The 18,504-nt window shown below is 35.7% G+C and overlaps 1 protein-coding gene across 18 annotated transcripts in view; it reads left to right on the plus strand.

Moving 5' to 3' along the window:
• The window catches only part of NRG1 (neuregulin 1), a 1,121,522-nt gene that overhangs the window by 1,067,039 nt on the left and 35,979 nt on the right, over nucleotides 1-18,504 (plus strand). For 15 of the 18 annotated variants that reach the window (XM_037983814.2, XM_007962130.3, XM_073018027.1 and 12 more), the window contains one exon: nucleotides 8,613-8,742. In XM_037983814.2, the coding sequence (XP_037839742.1) occupies nucleotides 8,613-8,742 (130 nt within the window). Of the gene's footprint in view, nucleotides 1-2,455; nucleotides 2,663-8,612; nucleotides 8,743-18,504 lie in introns of those variants that run through there. The other 3 variants (XM_007962139.3, XM_037983818.2, XM_037983816.2) reach the window with 2 other exon arrangements.

An 18,504-nucleotide genomic window follows, 5' to 3' on the forward strand; every position in this document is an offset into this window, starting at 1 on the left:
AACCATCAGCAGTTACCAGTTTTGTTTCATCTTAATCCCTGTCATTTCTCTTCTCTTTTACTATTTTGTAGCAAGTCCCAGACATCTTATCATTTAGTATATAAATATTTCAGTATGTATCTCTAAAAGATAAGGACTCTTCTATTTTTAAATATAGCCATAACACAATTGGCACACATAAAAATTAATGATAACCCCTTAACATTATTATTCATTATCTAATCCATGATCAGATTTCCTACATTTGTAACTGTTTGAATCAGGATCTGAATAAAATTCACCACCATTGTGATTGGTTGCTATATTTCCTAATGCTCTTTTAAGTGTTGATATTTGAATTTTTCTCCTTTTTTCACTCTTTGTTTGATTCTAGCCCTGGCTCCTTTTGTCTCCTTTTTCCACATTTAACTTTTTTTAAAGAAACCAGGTTATTTGTCCTGTAAAGTTCTCTGGGTTTTATTGCATCCCTTCTTGATGCCACTTAATATAGTCCCTGTAGGTTACATGTATGTGGATGTTTGATTAAATTCAGGTTTGATTTTTAAGGATAATACCTAATAGTTTTATAAAAATTGACTTTCTAATTTCATCAAAGGTTGATTCATTATCCATTGAAATGACCATATGGCTTTTATTTGTTGATGTGCCATGATGTTTTTCTTCATTTGTTGAATAAGATAATGAATTTACCTTATGATTTCTCTCTTTTGACCTTTCAGCTACTTTCATTTCTAAATGGGCTTTAGTTGATGAATAAATTAACATATGTCATTAAATGTCACATGGTAATTTCAGTAGCTTGTTGAATAACTGAATCCTTGATTCTTGTTGGATATTCAGTCCTCTTTGTTTTGTTTTGTTTTGTTTGGTTTAGTATGAAAGACTTGACTAGTTTGGAAAGTGACAGGTTAACATTTTCTACATTGACATGACCTTCTTCCACCCAAAATGATCCTGGTAGAAAATGCAGAGTATAGTGTGCCTTCCATATTTAGCCTGGTGAGACCTATAAATATATCAAATTAAGCCAGTCAAATGGCCTGCTGATATTTGCTTTGCAGGCTAGACAGATTGTACTCCTTTAGAATCTAAGTATTGATGGAAAAGGATTCAAGGGACAGCTTGAAAGTTTGTGGACTCCGGCTATGGAAATTTTATACTCATATAAAACTGTCAGTGATTAGTAGAAAATATATAGCAGAACTGTGTTTCTGGAATTGGATTCTCAGCTAAGAAAAGATTATTGGCTTTGTGAAAAAGAAAATGTAGCTTTCTTGTAACTCCATTTAGTCAATTATCCACTATGGGAAGATACTTTTCTTCTTTGGAAAAGCTATGACATCCTCCAAGGTATTTGTATCATTGAGATGTTTCTCCTAAGAAATAGTAGACTTAGCATGATTAGACTGTGTCATGAGTAAAACGCACTGTCTGAAAAACAGGAAAAAAAACAGCAACTTGTAGGTTTGAAAAATAACCTTTCCTGGCAATCTTATTTTTCTAAGGATAACACTGTCTAATGACACCAAATCATTTGCTCAGCAACTGCTGGGAACTTAGAATCTGCTTTCTGTTTAGCTACAAATGAGATCAGTGTTACAACAAAAATTATAATTTTGTTTTATGAGGAGAAACACCCAAAGGTCACTTTTCATTCTGCTGAATAATATCAGGGTCTGCCCAGAGACCTTGTAAGGGAGAGAGGAATCTTACGCACTTAGGAAGCATTTTCTAATTCACTTACGTGACCTTGGGCAGCCTTCCCCGTGCACTTTTGTGAATTCTTAGCTAGAGATATTTTATTAAAGACTGCAGAACTATTCTTTTGAGATGATCTGTATCCTCCTTTAAAATATAGGATAAACTATAAAATATGCTAAGATCCTTGATAGTCCTACCATTCTATATGTGTTTGAACAATGCCAAAGCCCAAGTTCATCAGTTAAACCAGTTAATCTCCATTGGCCCTTGGTGTCAACTTGTTCTTTGGACAAAGTGTCACCTTGTAGGAAGTCTGTAAACCTCTAAGTGCTCCCAGCGTATTAGCTAAGTCCTGAGTTCCATGGAGTTGGATGCCCTAATTCTGCTTTAGAAAGTCCTGGTTCCATTAGTGGTCTCCTGAGAATTCTTCTGGCTTCCCTTTTTGTTTCTTGAGCAGAGTTCAGTCAAGGAGAGGTCAAGAGAGATGATATGTTACTTCCAGTCACTATATTGGCTCTGGGAACCTCCAACTCTAGGCAGGTTTCTTTGATCTTCTCTGGTCACTTTCTTTCCTTTTCAAGTACATATTTGCTATTCAGCAAAGGATTAAATGACTTCTCAGGAAAAAATGCCAACCCAGAATGACAAGGCTTCCGTGATTCTGAGCCTGACTCTGAACCTTTCCTTTGGAAAACTAATGACTCCACCTATCATTCCCTTGGCATTTAGAGAAGCGACATTAGGTGGCACAGCTCTTTCTACTCAGCTTCTGCTACAGAGCTTCATCTTCAGGAGCCATCTCAGCATTTTTTCCCCAGTAGGAGTTCAGTCTGCTCATTATACCTAGTTGCAAAAGAGCTATATTCAGAGCAAGAATAATAATTTCAGATTTTTTAACTGGACATCAAAGAGCAGGAAAGTATGCAGATTCCTAAACACATAAGCATTGAAGATATTACAGGTAAGGTTAAAAAAAACCTGTAATTTTGTAGTGACTAGAAGTTTAATTTTCAAATATTTAAAATGTGCATATTTTATTAAGCAAATGATGTAGAGTTATTTAGTTTAATTTTCTGTAAGTAACTCATAAAGAATTGTCCTAAAAGCTGTGGGTGAGGACTAATTCATTCAAGGGAAACAGTATCTAATGATTGCTTTGTGGGGTATACACTGTATACTCATGCTAATTCCTGCTAATTGTCAAAGAAGAATAGTGGCTTTTTATCAGCAGTTTGCATTTGTGTAATGGTCCTGGTCTACTGGTTTTGTCTCCTTCACTGATAAGGAAAACACCATTTAAAACAAGCAAGAAAAGCAAGCCATCCTTTACAGCATTATTTTCTTTTTAGCCTGTCTTGAGAAGAAAAAAACCTAGCATTCTACGGGAAATACTGTTTGATTCCATGGGAAAATATTTAGTAACAAGCAGAGAACACTTGATTATTTCTCAGCTATTTATTCTGCATATTTACAAAATGGACAATAGTATTATTTCCAACATCTTAAGTTGTAAACAAAGTTAATATTACATTTCACATACCATGGACATGACACTATTTTAAAATATTTTATACTTTAAAAAATTTTTATAACACATAATATATAATATTGTAAGTAAGTTTAATTCTTGTAATTTAGAAATTCAGTCAGAAATATTAAAGAATTGTGTAGATCTTGAAAGGATAAAATAATCATGCATTTATACTAATTTCTCTTAAATTGTTCAATTTTATTTTATAAGGAAATTAAGTGGTTATACATTTTTGACAAGTAGTTTTGATAAAGTTAAACATAGATTATTGATATTTACTTAATGCTTTATAATCATTCAGTGATTGTCACTCCAAGTTAGGCCATCTTTTTTCATATTTTGCAGAAGAATAATTTCCTAAGAAACAACTATTGAGGCTTGGTTATATATGTAAAAATTCAGTCTGGACAGAATTTCTTTTTTTACTTTTGTTTGCTCAATATTTATGTCATCAGTAATAGTAACAGTATCATATATTTGTGTGCAGTGCTGGCAACTGACAAAGTGTTTTAATAAACTTGGCAACAACCCTTTGGTATCTCGTTTTGGGGTATCTCATTCTAAGGCAGGTAAATAGAGAGAAGTCCCACAGCTAATAATTGGCAAATTGTGCCTTGGACCTGATTCTTCACAGCCAACTTCAGTGTTCATTTCACTACATTTTATCTATGAAGGTTTTCTTCTAGGGAGAGTTGGTCATGGTCTTACAGTTTTTAACCCCAGTGATTTTGGTTGTTATCATTATGTCTTGCACATAATAAACAGTCACTAAAGAATATGGGTCAGGCGCGGTGGCTCACGCCTGTAATCCCAGCAATTTGGGAGGCTGAGGCGGGCAGATCACGAGGCCAAGAGATAGAGACCATCCTGGCCAACATGGTGAAACCCCGTCTCTACTAAAAATACAAAAAAAAAAAAAAAAATTAGCCGGGCATGGTGGATTGTGGCTGTAGTCCCAGCTACTCAGGAGGCTGAGGCAGGAGAATTGCTTGAACCTGGGAGGCAGAGGTTGCAGTGAGCCAAGACAGCACCACTGCACTCCAGCCTAGCAACAGAGTTAGACTCTATTTAAAAAAAAAAAAAAAAAAAAAAAAAAAAAAAAAAAAGGATTGTGGAAGGAGGTGATGAAGGAAGGAAGGAAATAAGAAAGGAGGGAAAGAAGGAAGGAAAGTAAGAAAGAAGGGAGGGAGGGGCAGGCTGGAAGGAAGAAAGAGGGAGGGCGTGAAGAAAAGAGGGAGTCCTGTTGTGTGGTAAAGGATTTTTGGAGCCCCTAAATGATGATAGTTGTCCCCAAGTTCTCAGCTGTTTCAGAGAACTGTCCAGCTTCCCCCACAATTATCATTTGTCCTGACCTTTTTTGCCAAGACAGACCAGGTCTAGAGTAAAATACTACAAAATACACTCTCTGGTATTAAAAAGGAATGGCAAAAACCGTAATTACTTTTGCACCAACCTAATAGTAAGTTACTGCTTTACCTTATACTTTCTTGCTTATAATACTGTAGTTGCTGACATACCAAAGAAAGTGTGTTTGGGATAAAGTGGTCACATAAATGGCAAACATCAAAGTAACGTAGATTTTGTAGTGTTTCTGATCGCTGTTCATTTAGTAGTCACTAGAAGATAACTCCCACATTGTGAAAAACTAGCCACAAATCAGAGGGAGACAAGGTTTAGGAAGCAGTGAATGAGTGAGAGCTACTTCACCTCCTTCCTGGAACAACTATTGCGAGGGGGGTCATCTTTTATATATTGAAACTTATTTTATCTTCCAAATTTTAGTTTACCTTTAATACAGCTCCTCCCACCTCCCCCAGAAAGAATGCTGTTTGCTCTGTTTGGCATAGGACCCTTTGTGTCTGTTTCATTATGTCCTGGTTGAATGACCAAATGGAAACTGATTTAGGAATACTGAGTGTGTACGGCACAGAGACAAAAATATCACTGCAAAATTTATAGGCCTGTGTAAGACTGTCAGGGCACTGTGTTCAAAAAGGGAGAGCAAAAGGAAACCTGGCGAAAATCTGAAGAGTGTATATAGCACCATCTCCATCCTGGGTTCTTCTGACAGTTACAGCTTATTCCTGTGTTTGGCTGCTGATTTGGAGCAGCTGCTTCTAGTCAGTTAACACTTCGCATCACCTGGGAGCTCATTCCTGCCTTACAATTCGTGATCATTTTTTGATCTCACTACTGCTAAAGGATAAAAGTGTTAAGTATAATAATCCATAACTGTATGAGATACTTGCTACTTCATTTCCTTCCAAGAATCAGTTTGCTGTCAAATATCCCATTTCAGGTAATGATCTAAGCATTTTTTAAATGAATATGTCAGAGCTAGGGGCTTCAGGATAGCATTACAAGGATAATCATTTCAGGGAGATATATTTTTAAGGCCTTTTAAAAAAGGGTTGTTTCTAGTTTTTAACATATTTGTTCATCTTATTTTGATGATCTCATAAGATCAGAAATTCTAAGGAAGAGGTATGTCTGTATGTTGCTTATATCACTGCTATTTTTTATTGTTAGTTTACATTTTATAAGGAGTGTCTACATTTTGCGGGGAGGTGGAATGTTGGTTTTGTTGTTTTTAGCAAAAGCCTTGGCATTTGTCCTGAGAGAGCCCATGCAGTGTTTGCTGTTCAGGATGCATGAAGGGTAATCTTTAGCAACCTGTCAGAGAGGAAAAGGCCACTAGGGTCTGCTTGAGGTTCAGAGTTCCTCTGCAGGACTGCATGGTGACAGCACACCACAGGTGGCCCATTCAGCACTGTCACCTGGGGCAGCAAAGATACCCTGCTCCATTTGTCATCCCATGGAATTCTGTCAGCAGTTGAAAGCCTTTAAGCACAAAACCTTTAACATTCAAGGTAAACTTCCTAATTTTTTTTTCTTTTTTTTTTTTTTTTTTTGAGACGGAGTCTCACTCGGTCATCCAGACTACACTGCAGTGGTGCGATCTCAGCTCACTGCAACCTCCACCTCCCAGGTCAAGCGATTCTCCTGCCTCAGCCTCCTGAGTAACTGGGACTACAGGCGCCCGCCACCACGCCCAGCTAATTTTTACATTTTTTAGTAGAGACAGGGTTTCACCATGTTGGTCAGGCTGGTTGCAAACTCCCGACCTCATGATCCGCCCATCTCGGCCTCTCAAAGTGCTGAGATTACAGGCATGATCCACTGCACCCAGCCAACTTCCAGTATTTTTAAAGGCAATTTCCGTGGATGAAAATATTAATACATAGCACCTAAATAAGTAGTTTTCACATGAAAGGATAATATTATGTTAAAATTATATGCTGTGTGATATATAGAAATGTTGTGTACTCCACGATTTTACAGACCAAACAGTGAAAATCGTGTTTCCCCTCTTCTTGAAGAAGATGTTAAATTATAACTGATAATTGATGGTAAAAATCACCTGTCTACTCATTCTTTCTTATTCCTTTTGTTTAGTTGTTTGCTTTGTAGGCCTGGAAAAGATGCCTTGAAATGTGTTTTGAAAATAACTTTTTGTTGGATTAATAAAAAATTAGTCCAATTCTTATTTATCCATAGTAATGATTCCAGAATAACATGTATCTCCTTAGGAATAAAATTCTCCTTTAAAAAAATAAATAAATAGCATACATCTTTGAAGTCCCCAGATTTCCATTGTCAAGCTTTTTTTCTCATTGGTACACACCCAAATTAAGAGCCTTCCCTACTTGCCCGTTAATGTTTGCTGCTATTCATTGAATGCCAGTTTCTTTTTCTTTTCTTTTTTTTTTTTTTTTTTTGCCAATTCCTTTATCTAGATTATTCATAATCTCTACACTATTCTGTAAGAGTGCCATTACCCCTGTTTTCTTGATGGGAATATTGAGCATCTGAGTGGTTAAGTGACTTATTCAAAGCCAGTAGGAGACAAGATTTGAACCACATCTGTCTCCAAAGTCCAAGTTGTTTTGAGTGTCTTTTGCTGTTATTTGAAAAAGCCATGCTGAGATCAATGAAAGAGGTCAAAAAACATGCCTTAGACAGGCTAATAAGAGGCAAGCAAGGCCATGAGTAATTCAGAAATGGAATAATCAGATGTTGAGTATTCTAGTCAGACAGAATAAAAATCAAGCAGGGGAGAAGACAAAATTAGGTTATGTGTCACAACAAAATGTAGACTTTCGAAGGAAATGAACAGGAAAGGCAGAAGAAAATGGAAAAGTAATATATGGCAGGTCAAATAAAAGTAAACAAGGGCATATGAAACTCACATGCAAATAATAAAATAGAAATTAGTAAGGAAGACAGACAAGGAATTAAAAATTCATAAGAATGTATCAGTAGACAAGAAAAAAATTTGCCTCTAAAGATGGATTTTTTTTTTCCTAAAAGAGTATGTAGAATCTACACTGTCTTGATATTATTGGTTTTGCTTTTCATCTTGATAATATCATTGATAAACATTGTGTACATTAGACTATTTTTGGTTGGGACTGAGTATTGCCCATGGTGTTCCCAATGATATGAGAAGAAGCATCTTGGTACTAAATGCCCTGGTGGCCTGGGGCTGAGAGGTTTGGCTTGTATAATTCATGCACCCACTTTCATGTAATGTGAAGTTTGACAAGTGAATATTAAGTTCATTATATGAAGGTGTTGCAAACCAAACGTGAAACATATTTCTACCTCTCATTCTAAATGGAGATATTTTGTAGTGTTTTAGTCTACATTTACAGTGATATTGGACTCTTTCCATTTCCCTAAAAGTATGATGACATTTGGACATTCAACCATGTTCCTCTAAGAAATTAGAGTAGAAAAGAAATTTAGAAGAGAATGAATTCTAATCTGCATGTTAATATGTATCTGACTAATAATCTATAACGTTTTCATTTGGAACAAATGAAACTTGTGTTTCTTTTTCTATATATACATCATGTCTAAAAAATATGAAGTCAATAGGCATGTAAAACATTTCAAAAATAAATAATTTTATCAATTAATTGCCATCAAAAATAGATGTCTAAATTGAGCTGCACTGACATGACTTTATACCATTACCTTGAACCTTCCTGAGAAATGTATTTTACTTAATGACAATAGAGCTTCTCTTTTCCAACTACCTGGAAGATAAGATATTGGTTAAAAAATGTTGAGCCCCTTTTCCTATTTAGTTATTATAAAATTAGTTAACTCTATAATTCTCTCTTTTATAATTTGATTCTATGTAATTAGACCCACGAAGTGCTTAACTTCTTTGCTATTGTTTGTAAGGTCTGCAAGTGTTGTGAAATCTGTACCTTATATGAACTCTTCCTTTTAGGATTATTTCGGATTAATGGCTGCTTAGAAGGGAGAAAAAAAAGTCAATGTTAACCTTTCTCCTTTCTCTCCTCTTCAGCTACATCTACATCCACCACTGGGACAAGCCATCTTGTAAAATGCGCAGAGAAGGAGAAAACTTTCTGTGTGAATGGAGGCGAGTGCTTCATGGTGAAAGACCTTTCAAACCCCTCGAGATACTTGTGCAAGTAAGAAAAGAAATTCTGTATGTGGCTTATGTCTATAACTCCCTGTTTCAGATGATTCTATGTCTCATGATGTATTGTTGCTTTTTTTCCAGTTTTGTTGCATCATGTTGAATAATGCTGTTTTATATGTAGAGTGTTTTAAAACATTCACACCATTCGTCATCACTCGTCTGTCATATCCAGAATTGCTTTTTGCTCTTTTCAATGTGTGTGAGGTTTTTTTGGGTTTTTTTTGTTGTTGTTTGTTTGTTTTTGCCATGTTATTTATATTGTTGCTTTCCTTGTGGTTTTTCTTGTTGTTATTCAGAAAAGATGTGCAGATATCACAGAGGCCTATAACTTTTGATATCTACTTCTACATCCAATGTATGAATTAAGCTGCAAGATAATGTTGCTTTCTTATCCCAGTGATCACCTGCAAAATGAATAAGACAACAAAAAGAAGCAGAAGGGCAGAAGATTACTTACTGACATGTATCTGTTACACTTGGGATTGTCTTATTGTTGCATAACTATTTTTTAAATGGAGTTTAGTTTTATATCACCAGTAAAAAAAAAGAGAAAAAAGTAAATTGCATATATTTGGAAATGCATTGTGTGTAGCATCCCTGTGGGTGACAACAGTGTTCTTTCATTTGTCTATAGATCTATCTAGAATAGCACTTTCTTTCCAATAACCTGAAGGAGTGATGCACCATTAAGAAGTATCCAATTTAGGCCCGGGCACAGTGGCTCACGCCTGTTATCCCAGCACTTTGGGTGGCCGAGGAAGGCACTCTTACAGAATTCTGTAGAGATTATAAATAATCTAGATAAAGGAATTGAAAAAAAAAAAAAACTGGCATTCAATGAATAATAGCAAATATTAATGGGCAAGTAGGGAAGGCTTTAATTTGGTCAGGAGATCGAGACCATCCTGGCTAATGGTCTGTGAAACCCCATCTCTACTAAAAATACAAAAAATTAGCCGGGCGCGGTGGCGGGTGCCTGTAGTCCCAGCTACTCGGGAGGCTGAGGCAGGAGAATGACGTGAACCCGGGAGGCGGAGCTTGCAGTGGGCTGAGATTGCACCACTGCGCTCCAGCCTGGGCGACAGAGCGAGACTACGTCTCCAAAAAAAAAAAAAAGAAGTATCCAGTTAACTCTCTCTCAAAAAGCAGCATAACATAGTGATAGTTTCAGTACATTAAATATTTAAACCTTGTAGTAAAAACCAATAGGACTCATTAAAAAGTACATTTATTTTGCCATGCATTTTAAGTCTACTATTGATATTTTGTCCACATGTGGTATATGGACTTAAAATTTGATGTGGGCATAAAAACATATTTAATGTTTTATAGAAATGATGAAAATACACGTTTATTTTGCTGTTCACCAATAGCTGTATCCCAAGAGCAAGGTATTTTAAAAGTTGTTCCTTAAAAAATGTAGAGTAAAACATCTATAAATTTTGCCAGCAGTCCCCAGCTGAAAACACGCAGTGAGGCCATTGTTCTAAAGCAGCAATGCTTGTTCTAAAGGAAGGAAAACCATTTTGTCATAAAAATTGTTTTCTGCTAGAATATTGGCATGGGGCTTAAATCTTGACAAGGAAGAACAAGTCTGTCAGAGAGGCAATTGAACTGATAGGGGCCATTAGCAAAATGAAAAGGCCACCAGAAATAGTGAACAAGGACATGTCCCTTTTACATCACATAAATACTATATAAATATTTAGTGCCAATTCTAATAAAATCTTAATTATGTTTATAAGTAAGGAAGTGCATCTTTAAAAACATATGTTTTAAAGGCAAAAAAGCAATGATCGAAAATGCTATTTTGTAGGCCATGTTTTGTTGCTCTCTGAGCTGTGGTAGATTGGAGGTGTCTGTAGTGTGCCTGATGGGACCTCTGGCTCTGAACAAGCACCTTCCAAAACTTCTCCTTTCTTGCACTCAAAAGCTCTTCTCTGAAAAGAGTAGATACAGTGCCAAAACAAGACAAGTTTTGGTGGTTGTATAGCTGATTTTATCAAAGACAGACAATTTGTAAAAGTAAATATAATCTGTTAGAGTGAATAAAAGACTTGGAGCCAGAACAGTAGAATTCTAATCTCAATTACTAAACATCTCTTTTACAGAAATAAATAACTTTTAAAAGCCAAAGTGCAATGATAGGTAAAAGTCTTGCAAAAGTATTAAAGCAAGATGAAATACGAGTATGAGGCCAGGTGCATGCCTGTAATCTCAGCACTTTAAGAGGCCGAGGCAGGGGGATCACTTGAGCCCAGGAGTTTGAGACCAACCTGGACAATGTGGCAAAACACCATTGCTACAAAAAATACAGAAAAACAATTAGCCAGGCATGGTGGCATGCACCTGTAGTCCCAACTATTCGGGAGGCTAAAGTGGGAGGCACACTTGAGCCCGGAAGGTTGAGCCTGCAGTGAGCCAAGATCATGCCACTGCACTCCAGCCTTGGTGACAGAGTAAGACTGTCAAAAAAAAAAAAAAAAAATTAATAAATAAAAAATAAAAAAGAGTATGTGGAAAAGATCATTCCTTTTAGATCTGAATTATCTCATATGACTATGTTTATTGTTTAAAAAATAATCTTAGAGATTCATTTCTTGATCATTAAAATATTCAAATCTATATGCTTGCAGCAGAATAAAAATCTGTCTGATTTAGTCTTTAGTTCTGCTGACTTGCTGTGAATACAGCACAAATATGAGACATCCCCATATTTATCATAGCAAATTGGGATGAACCAGGTTTGTAGTTTGTAAGATTTTCTCTGATCAAAATAGAAAATGTCAGAAGCTGAGAAGTATAATCTATAAAATATGAGGTTCATTTGTTATATGGAGAAACCTTGTTATTTTTTCCTAATCTTAAGCATACAGCATAATTGTATTTTAATAAATATCCTTGAAAAAACATTTAAATTATAGTTCCTTAAATTCATCTCCTTTTTAAACAATGTACCCATATTATCTATGTCACATATTTTTACTTCTTCAGAAAAGCATCTGAGACCACTATATTTTAATTATAGTAATGAAATGTGATCATTTTTCATCATCGCTTTGCAAAGATTTACAAGCTGAGTGAGTGCATATGATAGTTTCTGCGTATCTCTAAGGAACCAGGGCAGTTTTTTTCCACATATTAATTTCAGCTATTCTTTAGCCCTCCCACGTCCAATACAAAACAAGCAATCGCGTAAGTGCTGTTCAGTTTTTTCATTTTAATATTGTGCCAACAACTGTAATTTTTCTTCACTCACCACAGTTTCTCATTAAATCTTACGCCTAATCCAGAATTTAAAACTTGCTATATTTTAAAAATCTTGAAGTGAAACATTTGTTACTCTTCTAATAATTATTAAAGCCCCAAGCCTTGAATGAACACTGCATCCTCCCTAATTGTCTAGTGGATCATTCTTGCCTTCTAGTTCTAAGAAAATTATACCTTTTTTTTTTTTTTTGTAATTAGGATCTTTTAGGTAAGTGTTTTAAATTATTACTGGATCTTATCAGAAAGAAAACCTCTGACATCTATGATTTTGATAACTTTCCCCCTCCTTTGGGATGGTGACTTTATTCATACATTAAAGCAAGACAGAACCTTGAGGGAAGAATTGGAGAGTATATTTTACATCCAAAATATTTCAAACCTTTCTTGTTAAATGAAACTTTTTCTTTTTAAAAATCCTGCATGTAAAACATCTATAGCACTAAAAATAATCACTACTGAGAATTTAAACACAGACATATTATACTAGGTCGTATGATAATACATTGTTCACTAGACCACTTGAATAGAAACAGAAGACATAAAAATACTGCATTGGCTCATCATGGTCCTGTCTATGAAGCCAGTTCATAGTTTCCATATGGTCTATCTGTCTAGAGCTAAGCATTGCTGAAGCTTGAGCCACGTCATTGAAAATCAGCTTTATCCCTGACTGAAGACATGACTCAGAAACACCACAAGCCTGGAAGTTTCCAAGCAGTCTCTCTGGTCACCCAATCTGCTGTTGTCTTCTTGGGAGTTGAAGTAGAAGATTTTACAACAAGTCTCTTTTGTCTCTGCTTAGAACAAGGTGTTTCGAATGGATTAAACATATTAGCAGTGAAACACTTCTCTGAGGAGAGGTTTCCGGATTGCTTGGACCTCCTCCTGGGGATTGTGTGGCAATTTCATTGGTAGTTCTCATCTTTTATTTTTTTTTCTCTACAGTAATTTAAAATTTATTCTGTGGAAAAAATAGTTACTATTCCAGATTATATAAAGATGAGAAAAGAATCATTCCATTTTGTACCCTCTGATGCTTTATGTGGTCCTGTGGTTCAAAGAAACAAGATACATGAAATTGAACATGAAATTGTCCAGTTTTCCTCTTGCATCTTTTCTTTATTCTTATATATCTGTTCTTCTGAACAGTATCAGTGGAGAAGTACTTTGGAAGATGTTGATGTGATTTTTTTTAATCTAAAAATTATTTTATATCAGGCTGTGCTTGTAAGTCCAAAATGTTGTCCAGTGGACAGATGTGCCTTCATCTGGAGGGGATTAGAGTTTTAAACTACAAATTTTGGTGAACAGTCTTATGTCCTTTCACTTCAACTCTCTGGACAATAAATTTATTTATAACATGAAGTTAATATGTTCTCCAAATTTCTTCCCAGGGAGTCAGTGAAATTAAATGAGTTCATTTCTGCTAAAGTACTTTTAACTCTGGGGAAGCAAAATTTATTTTTCCTTATAATAAAAAGTAACTGGTAGTATTACATTCTCTCAGTAGACACTGGAAAAATATATACACCTGTTTTAACAGACTGTGTTATCATGTTTAATTTCTTTCTTTCTTTTTTTTTTTTTTTTTTTTGAGACGGAGTTTCACTCTTGTTGCCCTGGCTAGAGTGCACTGGTGCAGTTTCAGCTCACTGAAACCTCTGCCTCCCAGGTTCAGGCAATTCTTCTGCTTCAGCCTCCCAAGTAGCAGGGATTACAGGCATGCACTACCACGCCCAGCTAATTTTTTGTATTTAGTAGAGATGGGGTTTCACCATGTTGGTCAGGCTGGCCTTGAACTCCTGACTTCAGGTGATCCACCCACCTTGGCCTCCCAAAGTGCTGGAATTACAGGCATGAGCCACCACGCCTGGCCCATGTTTAATTTCTAATTCTTTATTTAAGAGTAGCAGTTTTATTTGGTTTGTTGGGACCACCAACCATCTTTATAACTTTTCTTTGATAGATCATTTAATATTTCTGATCGGTAGTTTCCTTATAATGTAAAAACAATAAAAAATGAACTTAATTTGGAAAGATGGAAGGTATCTATAAACATAGACTTTTATAATTTTGTATAATGAATGTTTATGAAGCCATGTAGGGCCTTATTATAGTATACATTATTATAAGAGACAGGCGTGAAAAACATAACCATAGGAGACAAAATCACAACAAATATATTAAGTTTGATAAATGAAATATTTATCAAACTTATTTGATAATATATATTATGTAAATGAAATCTTTATCACATTATGCCTGAGGTCGCAATTTTTTAAATTTTTGCAATCAGACCTTGGCGATGACCTTGAGCAGTAGGATATTAAAAACTCCCACATGCTTAGCGTTCCAATAATGGAACACTAGACATAAATGGGTTAGCATTTGTTTATAGAACAGCTAGTTGCCAGACATTTTTTAAAACACAGAGAAAATGTAAGGAATGGTGTCTGATCTCTGGGAACTCAGTCTGTTTAAGAAAATGAAATTGCTAAAATAGAAAATCAATAAATGAATATATGCCAAATGGTACAATGCTGACTATTAAGGTAATACAAATTTAAAGAAGGTAAAGAAAAGACTGAAATAAGTTAATGAAGACTTTTTAAATATAATGATCATTTATAGAGTCTTTCCTTTATACCAGGAAGGCATTGTGGTTGTAAGAGTTCTTTCTCTGAGACACAGTAACATGCAGCTTAATTCTAGGAAGTAAAACAAACAAATGAATGAAATAAAAGAACTAAGTTATCTGGCCACTGCACCCCAGCATGGGCGACAGAGTAAGACTCCGTCTCAAAAAAAAAAAAAAAAAAAAAGGAACTAAGTTAAACAGTGGAGCCACTTAATGACCTCTGAAGGTCCAGCAGAGGACTTTGGGTATATTAATAGCTAATAGGGAGTCATAGTAACTTCTGGAGCAGGAGAGTGGCACCATAGACATAGCAGATGTTTAGGGAAGCGAGTCTTCCATACAGGCTAGAAGAAATCTGGGGACTAAGTAAGATGGGAAGAAAAAAGTCAAAGACATCAAAGGCACTAGCTAAGGTTAACATTTTATAAAATACTGACATAATGATGCTGATGATAGTAACTTTTATAATATGTATTAGTAGCTGGATTAACATAATTAAACAAGGGGGCAATGGTACAAACTCATAGTTGTGTCCTGCAGTCTCATCATCATGGCTGCAGAAAGAGAAATTTGGAAGAAATAAACAGGATATATACTGGGTTAGGACTTCCCGTCCATAAGAACACACTGCTAACTCCAATCCCATCCTAGAAGAGTTCTTTCTTGAGAATCAGTGTTACACTTGCCTGTAATACTTCTCTGTTCTTGAATATTGTAACATTTAACAGATACAGACAGTATTTGTGAGAGCAAGTGGTGGGACTCATGTGGCTCTAGATAATGCGCTCTTCAGACAACTGTGTCTTCTATTTCTTTCATGTCCTCATGTATCTAGAATCCTACACTGTGCTTATGAGGAATTTATTAACTCATTTATCCTTTAAATCACCGAGGTAGAGTTGAAGAAAATTATTTAGTTTTTATAGGATTCAGTTCAGGTGTAGTTTTGCCTAAAATCAGGTGCATTGACTAAGTGTTCTGAATAGCTTCGTTCCTCTCTTATAAAAATCAGCTGGGCAGCTATATACATTTATTGAGCTCCTATGAGACAGGCTCTGTGCTCATGCTACTTATAAAGTAGTGAACAAAACCATACTGGTCTTTGCCTGATGGAGTCTGTAGGCTACTGCAAGTAACCATCATGTTTCATATAATTAATTGAATTATAAATCACAGGTTTGCCAAGTGCTATGAAGGGTATTAAGTGAGCTAAGGGAAGGTACAATGAAAGACCTAGTCAGAGGCTGACTCTGCTCCATGGAAAAAAAGAATAAAAAAAGAGTATGCAGTCATACTCTTGAGATGTATACAGAGTCAATTTAAAATATTTCATTGTGCATATATACCACATTTTCTTAGTCCATTCATCTGTTGGTGAACACTTACGTTGATTTTATAACTTGGCTATGGTGAATAGTGGATTTTTTATAACTTGGCTACTGTGAATAGTGGATTTTATAACTTGGCTATCGTGAATAGTGGATGAATATTTTAGCTAGATTGATTTAATTATTCCACGTTGTATTCATAAATCATAATATCACTTTCTACCCCATAAATATATACAAGTACAAATTGTCAATTTACAGGAAAACGAATCCACAATTTTGAAATATTTATATTGAATGATTTAAGGTAAAAGTGAATATTTAGATATTTTATCACAGAATGAGGCTGGTGAAGTGCATAGAGCTATAAAGCCCCTCAGAACCCCTAAGCTGTTTGACAAGACAGGGAAACTTCCTCCAGAGAGGAAAACCAAACCACAAATTAGCAGTCGATATGTCATTGTGTCACAATGACATGGAGATGTATGGGATGTAGACTGATCCCATATCCGATGAAATTGTTTCACTCCCAACTTAAGGATTCATCATGTAGAGTAAACATGGGCAAGAGTTTTAGTCTGCAGATGAGCATTTCAGAGCAAGCTGTGCAAACAGAGATTTGGGAAGGGCACCAAGGTTCAAACAAGAAGTTAATTCACAAACACTGCCACCCTCATTATTGGGATTGTATGTCCTGGACATTGAAAAACATCATTTGAAAATCCAGGACAAATTAGGTTTTTGTTTTGTTTTGTTTTTTTCTCAGCATTTACCCATGAGTCTAGTGTGGCCACTCTGTATCCTCTTATCTCATGGATTGGAAACTAGTCCCCAGATTATCATTAAAAAGAAAATGGAGGATATATGCTATCTGAACAGTGGTGGGGAGATATAGGTTGGATCTGAAGGAAACATTACTGGAACATTTTATATTTAATATTTTCTTTAATGATGTTAAAGAGGGCATTCCCTTGGGGAAATAAATGTCTTTTGCAGATGATGCTAGAAAGAACACTAAAACACAAATTAGAAAAGCATATACAAATCTTGAGAAACTTCACTTAAAGGTAGATAACAGAATGAGGTTCATCTTAGAAAAATGCAGACTAATAGTAACAATACATTTGGGAAAGAATAATCTATAACACAGATACTCAGCCAGTGAGTGGGCGAGTTCTAGACAGAATGCTGAGCTGGCTAAGAGGTGAGAAAAGTCCGTGTTTGCAACACAATACTGTAGGAAAACAGACCAGCACAGTTGGAGCTGGCGTAGACACTGCCACCTCGAGTTTACAAAGAGAGAGAGCAAAGACTTTGGTGTCTGATGCTTACTCACCAATATTCCTTGATAGAGATGTGTTGACATTTCCATCATTTAATATTTGTAAACATAGACATCAAATAATTTCAAATACCGCAGCTAGTATTGAGCAAAAGCAGACAGATAACAGGGACTTTTCATTTTTTGACAAGGTATTTTTTAAATTGTCCAAATATTTTACTGTGGAGTGATGACTAGAGAGAGAGGAAATATCAGATAATATTTTTTTTTCTTCTTGTTCCTGATCAAGGGAGGGTTTGATGAAAATGAAGCTGAGAAATAAAGAGAAAGGATGTCTAAGGATGGTTTATAAATTGACCATAAATATGTGGTTTATAAAATTAACAAACCCTAGCCAGAAGTTTCTTGGGGTCCGTGAATATCTCTGAATATGTCTAGAATCTCCACCAAGAAAAAATGGAAAATAATTTATTCAATTGAAATATAAAAGATACACCAAGCATTAAATTTATTTCAAAATACATGCATCTATGATTGATTACATAGTAAGCATATCAGGATATTAACAGTGTATTGAAGTTATTATTAACCACAGTTTTTATTATACTGGTGCTGGGCAGAATTTTGGTTAGTAGAATGCACTGCTTTATTGAATTCGAAGTAAACCGGTATTTCACTAACAGTATTTAAATTCAAGATAACAGACTCACTGTTAAAGAATCAAAGAGTCTTTTCCAAACTGCAAACATTATGTTAAAGAATTTTATTCGCGGGAGGGAGTCTGTGAGAAGGATATTGGGAGTCTCTGTAAAAATTATTTGAGGGCAGGCATGGCAGCTCATGCCTATAATCCCAGCACTTTGGGAGGCCAAGGCAGGTGGATCACCTGAGGTCAGGAGTTCGACATCTGCCTGACCAACATGGCGAAACCCCGTCTCTACTGAAAATACAAAAATTAGCTGGATGTGGTGGTGCATGCCTGTAATCTCAGCTACTGAGAGACTGAGGCAGGAGAATTGCTTAAATCTAGGAGGTGGAGATTGCAATGAGCCGAGATCTTGCCACTGTACTCCAGCCTGGGTGACACAGCAAGACTCTGTCTCAAAAAATAAAAAAAATAAATACCTGGGAGTCCACAGAGGAGAGTGTATCATAAACTATAAAAATAACAGACAGATGTTCAAGATTGACCTGTGCTTGGCAAATCAATTAACTGTATGAAAATCTTTCTTT

This window comes from Chlorocebus sabaeus, chromosome 8 (genome assembly GCF_047675955.1).
Source record: "Chlorocebus sabaeus isolate Y175 chromosome 8, mChlSab1.0.hap1, whole genome shotgun sequence".
Classification (NCBI taxonomy): Eukaryota; Metazoa; Chordata; class Mammalia; order Primates; family Cercopithecidae; genus Chlorocebus; species Chlorocebus sabaeus.